A 7,034-nucleotide genomic window follows, 5' to 3' on the forward strand; every position below is an offset into this window, starting at 1 on the left:
TTTACCTCCCATTGAGAACATGCATCAAAAGAGAGAAATGTTGTAAGAAATCAAATTGAAGCAACATCAAGAATATTAGGGCCGAATAGTATTGCAAAGAAGTCTTGTGAATAGATGGGACACTAGCATATTACCTGAATATCAGTAGTCGTATTCGTATTACAATTTAAGAAATCAATATCTTGCATGCACTAGTCATATAAGTTTCTTTGACTTTTTGCAAGCATGAGAAAATACATTAAAAATAGAAGGTAAAAAATCGACTCTTTGGATGAACGTAGAAGAAGAAGCTTTCTCAGTAAAAAGAATGACATAAAATATGCAAAGAATGAGTATAAACAATAGCTAATACCTGGAATGGCAAGAACCATGGGTTGGATGAGATGGCCGCCATGCATTATCGATATGTAAGTTTACAAGATAACTGGCATAATAGATTTTTTGGCAGTATATAGTATTGTGAACTAGCTTTTTTGGTAGGACATCTTTTTTGGCAGTATATAGTTTTGCGAAATAGCTTTTTTGGCAGAATTGGTTTTTTGGGTAGAACAGCTTGCTTGGTACAATAACCCTTTTTCATTTAAAGAACAACTTTTCTTTCCCCCCTCCCCCCCGCCCCCTTATCCAGTAGATAATAGTCTTTTCATCAGCAAGCATAAAGCCCATTAGGTAGGCATAAAGCCTGTTTGGTAGGCATAAAGCCTGTTTGACATGTAAAAATCCCTTTTGACAGGCTAAGCTCTTTTTTACGAAATAGCTTTCTTGGTGGTATATATTTTTGCAAAATAGTATTCATACTAAGGAAAGATCTAGTGCACAAACCAAGTGTCTAAGATGGTCCTTTGAACTAGCCTCAGGCTTGTTCAAGTGCTCCAATAGGCTTGAGGCCTTTTGCCTAGCCCTTGACTGAGCTAGCTCAATGAGAGGTCCCTGAGCTCCAAGCATCCATGCTAAGACCAAATGAACCAGGTCATTGATGCTCAGTCTCGTAGAACTGTAGCTGCATTCTCCTTGCTGTGAGATGAACCATTCTGAATCAAATCCACCAGCGCATGCAAAGCAGAGGCATTTCCAATCGTCACTCTTCCCTCCTGGTGAGTGGCAAGAATAGCAAGAATGGCTAATGCCACGTCAACCATTCCTGTACTTGAATCCACAAGCAGCTTCATGAGAGGCTCAACTACTCTAGCCCTTATAGCTTTTGGCTTGTTTCCTTGGTATATTGACAGGTTCAAGAGGGTAGTAGCAACATCCTTCTCCCCTCAAAAAGTCCCATCCCGAAGTAGATCTACCAAAGTGGGAATGGCTCAAGAAGCTCCAATAATTTCGTCTACCACAGAATGATTTAACAAAGTTGCAGCTGCATTCTCTGTTGCTTCCATGCTTCCATATTTCAAAAGTTCCACAATAGGAGGAATGACACCAACTTGGATGATCGCCCCCTTATTGCAATCATGAATAGATAAGTCACATCGTGTTGTAGAATCTTGAGTTGCGAGGAGACTCACCAAGAGTGGAATTGCACCAGCCTTAGCAATGCGTACACTGTTCTTAGAGCTCCGTTTAGCAAGCAGTCTTAACTTATACGTAATCACAGAGGGCGTTTTGAGATGGTTAGTAGAATTCACTAGCTTTGTTTGGAATTTTATAGTAGACGAAGGAGTAGGTTGCTTTCAAATACATGCCCACAATTTGGAGGTCGATGAGCCGAGGATGGGGGGGCAAATGTACGTTTTCGAGATTTTTTAGAGCCTTGAGAGAACGGGGAGGTGGGATTTAGCACCAAGGATGGAGGTAACAACGATGGAAAGCATGGAAAGATAAGCTCCTTCAAAGACAAACCAAAGCCAAAGTATGAAGGAAGGGACCTAGAGAGTGGTCGTAGATTGCCAACGGAACTACAGATTGGAGAACGATTGGGGAGAAGCAAGTTTCCGACTTACGAAGATTAATGGCCATGGTCAATGGAGCAAGTTTGTCTTACATGTTTTTGGTACCGTGACATTTTTTTAAAAGGTGAGAGGCTTGTAAAAATAGCATGACACATGGTTTCAAACTTGCGTGCCTAAAAAGCCATGTGACAATTTCTAAAAAGGAATTCACCCATCCAAAAGTAGAGCTTAGGAATTTTAAAAATTCTCCCAAAGAATTGAATGATAAAAAAACTCGCTAATAAATAACCGGTCGAAATGAGGTGGTCAAATTCAAAATGAAAAGGCGTGTTGGGAAAAATTGGGGATTTGAATTGGCAACGGCTATCTAAGGAAGATCCATCCGCGCTTAATTTCTCTCTCTAGTTTCTCTCTCTTCGGGAAACGGCTCCTGGAAATGCTGTGTGCTGCAAATGCACTCTATTTCCTGGACATTCTCTTCTGTGCTGCAAAGGCCCCTTAAGCCCCTTAAGCCACTTAAGGCCCTTCCGGAACCCTTCTTCTGCTCTTCTCCCTCCCCCCTACACTGCTTTCTCTCAACACACAACAGCACGCCTCCCATCCCCTCCCCTCCATCTCCATCTCCATCTCCATCTCCATCTCCATCTCCATGGCCTGGTTCTTTGGTTGCTTCGGTGCAGGGAAGAAAGATCGCAAGCCTTCCAATTCTTCTGCTTCTCCTTTCTCCAAGCACAAGGTATCTCGCCTCCGCTCATTTTCATGAAGCTCCTCCTTGCCCCCACCTTTCACAGCCCAGATTTTCTCTGCCTCTTCCTTACTCTTTGCTGCCGCTTTTGCAGAAACCCTCGCACACCGGCCCTGTGCGCATTCCCGGCTCTTCGGCTTCGGCTCCAGTCAGAGCCCCTGCGCGAGAAGGTGCCCTCCTCTTCGTCTCTCCTTTTCTGAATTAGCCAGGCTTGACTAGCATGGTCGCATGCATCGATTTGTGGCGAATGAATTCCACGTTTCTTGGTGGATGGCAGGAGACAATCGTGAAGATTTATTTACAGTAAGGAACGTGCAGTCCGGATCATCTGGCAGCGCTAGTAAAGGTAACCGAGATTCGCCGTTCCTGCCTCCTCCCGTTTGTAGCAGCGCGCCCGTGCGAAGGGCCGAAGGAATTCTACTCCAAGAACCGGAACGCAACTTTCTCGAACGAGGACTCACTGCAGATAGCACACCAGAAAAGCAAAAGCTGCCTGTGGGAAAGACTTCGACGGATCCTTGGTCTCAGCTTGACGAGCTCGAGGAGGAGCTTGAAGATCTCAGGAAACAGATCGACCGAGAGACGGAGGATGCCAAGAAGATCAGAGACGAGGTATGCCAAGTCGTATCGCTGTGATTTATTAGACTTTGTTCTCTTGATTAGAGAGCTTGTATGAACACTGATAGGGATTTGGATTGTCGCAGGTAACGTTCCTGAAATCTTGCGGCACGCTGCTCCAGACTCCTTCAGAAATCAGCAAAAGGAGCTCACATGCAGAACGACGACAGAGCACACCGGAAAAGGCTCACGGCAGCTGGCATTCGTGGCTTGTGCGATCTTCTTCCCCCACTACAAAGGTTCAATCGGAGACAAGCGAGGATCACGACGGCACGCAAGCTGCATCGACACCTGCTAAGGAGTGCCACGGCCTGTTACACGGCGTGCAAACACCAGTTTTGAAGGGCTTACCGAGAAGGTGAGAGTAGAAGCTGTAACCACGACTTTCGCTCCAAGGTTTTGGATTGAGGAGTGTTAGAAACTTGGGCATGACTGATTCTGTTTACCTTGCTTGCTCTCTCAATTCGAAACTTCGTTTTTTGATCGGACAGGACGCAGATCAACCTGGATTCCTCTCTGCAATCTCTGCCTCAAGCCATCAGCAGAGATGAAGACTCCGACATCCCGCAGCAAGGGAAGACGAAGCACATTGAGCATTTGCCCAAACTCAGCGATATGCACGAATCCACAATGTCTGAGGAGCCCCTCCAAAGAATGGGTATGGTTCCATCCAAAGTTCCCGCTGCACCATCAATGTTGAGTCCGAAGGTCAGCTTCTGCGCCAGTCCCGATAGCCAAGAACTTTTTGACATACCACGCCGCTTGTTGGCGTCCCCCAATCTCTCCTTCAGTTCGATGATTATCGACGTGCAAACGCAGCCGCTCGACACTTCTCAGAGCATGAAGAATTATCAACGGCCTTCGACCCCAGAGAACAGCAGTCCATCGTTCAGCTTTAAGAATCCAGATGCCTCACACACCGAAATTGCAAATAACGTTTCGATTAAGAAAAGAAGGCTCGGAAGTGCAGCAAACTCTCCCGAAGGATCACGGAAGACGAAGGTTGATGCGAACGAGGGCGCTTATATTCCGAAGGCAGACTCGTCTTCTTCTAATCTGAAGCGGTTGAAGAGTGGCTCTGCTGCAGATCCAGCCTTCTACGAAGAAGAGGAAGCCCCAGAACCGGAAGGTCTGCAGGGCTCGAGGCGCCTTTCGCCCATATTTGAATCTGGGAGGCTCATTGAAGACTGTCACAGTATGTGCTCCGACGGAAAAGCCAATGCTCAATCGGAATCGATTTCCCATAGCGGATCAACCACACGCACTCCCGGAGTTTCTCCAACGAAATCTGTGTCATTCACATCTACATACTACGGTAATGGTACTACCGAGGAAGCGTCTTCTGGTGAAGGGTTTTCAGAAAGGAGTGAGTGCAACAGCTCCTCGATTGAAGGAGGCGACGGATCCTGCTTTGACACTTCAGCTCCCCAGTCTTACTCTTCAGGGACAATTGAGGAAAGTGCGAGTGACTTGGCTCCTGAGCATTGCTTTTCCCCTCCCATGAGCCCAACTCAACAAGAAAGGCGCGCTATTGTCAAATTTGGAGGCAGTTTTGTGAGCAACACGGGCAGCTCTGCAGCCAGACATCACAATGGATATTGGGCACCTACGACGCACGGTTCTCGATACAATCACGAGGCACAAGAGAAGAGTGATGATGACTACGACTTGTTCTCGGATGCAGTGTCTCATGTGTCCACAGAGTGCAGTGAAAGAGAGCTTGGAAGGCATACACGCAGAGAGTCCATGGATAGCCTTACTGTGCAAATTGCTCTGCTAGCTCGTATGGCAGATCCGGATCCGTTCATCGAAAAGACTCCCCTCAAGCTCTCTGAATCGCTGGCCACTCCCGAAACTGATGGGAGGGGATTACTATTGCCCAAAAATTCAAGGCTAAGAAGCAAGCCGGCATCTTCGGTGCTAACTCCAGTAGAGAATCGGTCCCAATGGAACCAGCTCAAGGGGAGGAACGACAATCCAGCAATGCAGCCTAGCAAAATCGACACAAAATCATCTTCAGTGAGACAAATACTTGCTGATACTGCTATATCGGATCCCAGGAAAGAGAGTTGGGATGGCAAAAAGCGTACAATGAAATTGCAGGCAGATCGAGAAGAGGAGGGAGATGATGTTGCCACAATACAAGCACATTCCATCCGTGTAGACACAAGCTTGTCACACTGGCTTAAGCCCTGGGATGAGCCAAATGGCAGCAGTTGTATTACATCTGGAGCTGGGTCCTTGAATGCAGCTCCTCCTCAGTCACGAAATCATACCCCCCCACCTGCTTTCATAGTTATGCAAGGGCAACGTTCCCCTGCAGGATCATCTACATATGACAGGCCCATTCTGGGAGCTGCTGCTGCTGCTGCCCATGGTGAACATGAACATCCTTCTTCTGCTGCCAGGAAATGGTGGGATGGCAAGGGCATACCCAATTCCACAACTAAATACAAGGAAGTATGTCCTTCCACCACTACTCCTGCTCGTTTGATCCTGTTTGTTTGACTTCAATGTGGTTTTTTGGGATTGATGGCTCTCCTCCGGCTGAATTGTGCAGGATCAAAAAGTCAGTTGGCACACAACACCGTTTGAAGTGAGGCTGGAGAGAGCTCTGGATAAACAAGGAGCCGTCCTGCAAAAGTAGGTGCTAGATTGAGAGGATAAACATAATGGCGGCTAATATAGGTTGTTTGTGAACATTCTAATACTAAACAGCTAAGATGTAAGCTGCCCGTTTCCTACATGGATGATGGAATCTAAACATTAGGTGAATTGCAGGAAGCTTTTTGGAGGCGGCCCTTAAGTTTGGAGATACATCTTGAGGAAGACTTGCTAGTTTGGCAGATGCATATGCATGCGCCTGGATACTGAGATATATGTACTCTTTTTGCACACAGCCTTATTAATTTGCAATAATCATGTTTGGATTGAATTTTCCATTATGGGGTTTTCAATCGGACATAAATAACGTCCTCTTTCTATTTGAAAGGGAACACATTACTTGGTCTCTTGGGGTTTTCAATTGGACATAAATAACGTCCTATTCTATTTGAAAGGGAACACATTGCTGTTTCAAGTCTCTTCCTTGAGGGGGTAAAAATTGTCTAGAAGGCTAAGGGCTTCTCTAAAACCTCCCCCTTTTCACTAAAAGGATAATTGCTAGTTGAATAAACATTACTTCACATAGCATTCAAAGTAGACTTATGTTTGACCTATGTGTTACTTCTACCAAAAGATAATGCATTCTAAACTTGCTAGATTGCCTTTATCCCCCTATATCTCACCTCTAAAGATTCCATAGTTGGAAATAGTGATCCATCCCCCTTCAAAAAACCCCATCAAAAGGCCCATTAAAATAGCCCACCACAAATAGCAATTTAATGATCTTATTCCAAAGGCAGACAACCACCAATGGATAGCAATTTAATGATCATGTTTCAAAGTCACAGTGCCAACAAAAGCTCAAAAAGACTATGGTAAAATGTAATTAGGGCAAGACCCTTACAAAAGACCCCACTCGTTGTGGTTAGCTTATCATAGAGGCCTATATCATCGAGTTAGATATTCAAAAAAAGTCCACCAAAGGTAGCAATTAAATGATTATATTTCAAAGTATTAGAGCCCACAAATAACCTTAAGGGTAGCAAATAGTTAATCATCCTATTCCAAAGCCAACGAAAAAGCCCCTCAAAAAAGCAATGAAACTTAATTAAGTTCCACCAAATGTGGTTAGCTTATCATAAAGGCTTGTTAGGTCCAACAGAGAAGCCTTTAAA

At 45.2% G+C, this 7,034-nt stretch overlaps 1 protein-coding gene across 1 annotated transcript; it reads left to right on the top strand.

Moving 5' to 3' along the window:
• The first annotated feature begins 2,433 nt into the window (after positions 1-2,433).
• Positions 2,434-6,265, top strand: LOC147888955 (uncharacterized). The gene is made up of 7 exons (XM_087392525.1): positions 2,434-2,628; positions 2,732-2,807; positions 2,915-3,249; positions 3,342-3,613; positions 3,747-5,715; positions 5,816-5,898; positions 6,037-6,265. The coding sequence occupies exons 1-7, from the start codon at positions 2,542-2,544 to the stop codon at positions 6,059-6,061; spliced, it is 2,847 nt and encodes a 948-aa protein (XP_087248651.1). The 5' UTR covers positions 2,434-2,541; the 3' UTR covers positions 6,062-6,265.
• The last annotated feature ends 769 nt before the right edge of the window (positions 6,266-7,034 follow it).

The sequence above is a fragment of the Dipteris shenzhenensis genome, chromosome 21 (assembly GCF_047967505.1).
Source record: "Dipteris shenzhenensis isolate YYH24624 ecotype China chromosome 21, Dip_SZ_1.0, whole genome shotgun sequence".
NCBI lineage: Eukaryota > Viridiplantae > Streptophyta > Polypodiopsida > Gleicheniales > Dipteridaceae > Dipteris > Dipteris shenzhenensis.

Bases quoted from the DNA above. Each gene is read 5' to 3' on its own strand.
- LOC147888955 (XM_087392525.1), top strand. From the start codon at position 2,542: ATGGCCTGGTTCTTTGGTTGCTTCGGTGCAGGGAAGAAAGATCGCAAG. The intron at 2,629-2,731 runs GTATCTCGCCTC...CCGCTTTTGCAG, and splicing joins CTCCTTTCTCCAAGCACAAG to AAACCCTCGCACACCGGCCC. The intron at 3,250-3,341 runs GTATGCCAAGTC...GGATTGTCGCAG, and splicing joins CCAAGAAGATCAGAGACGAG to GTAACGTTCCTGAAATCTTG.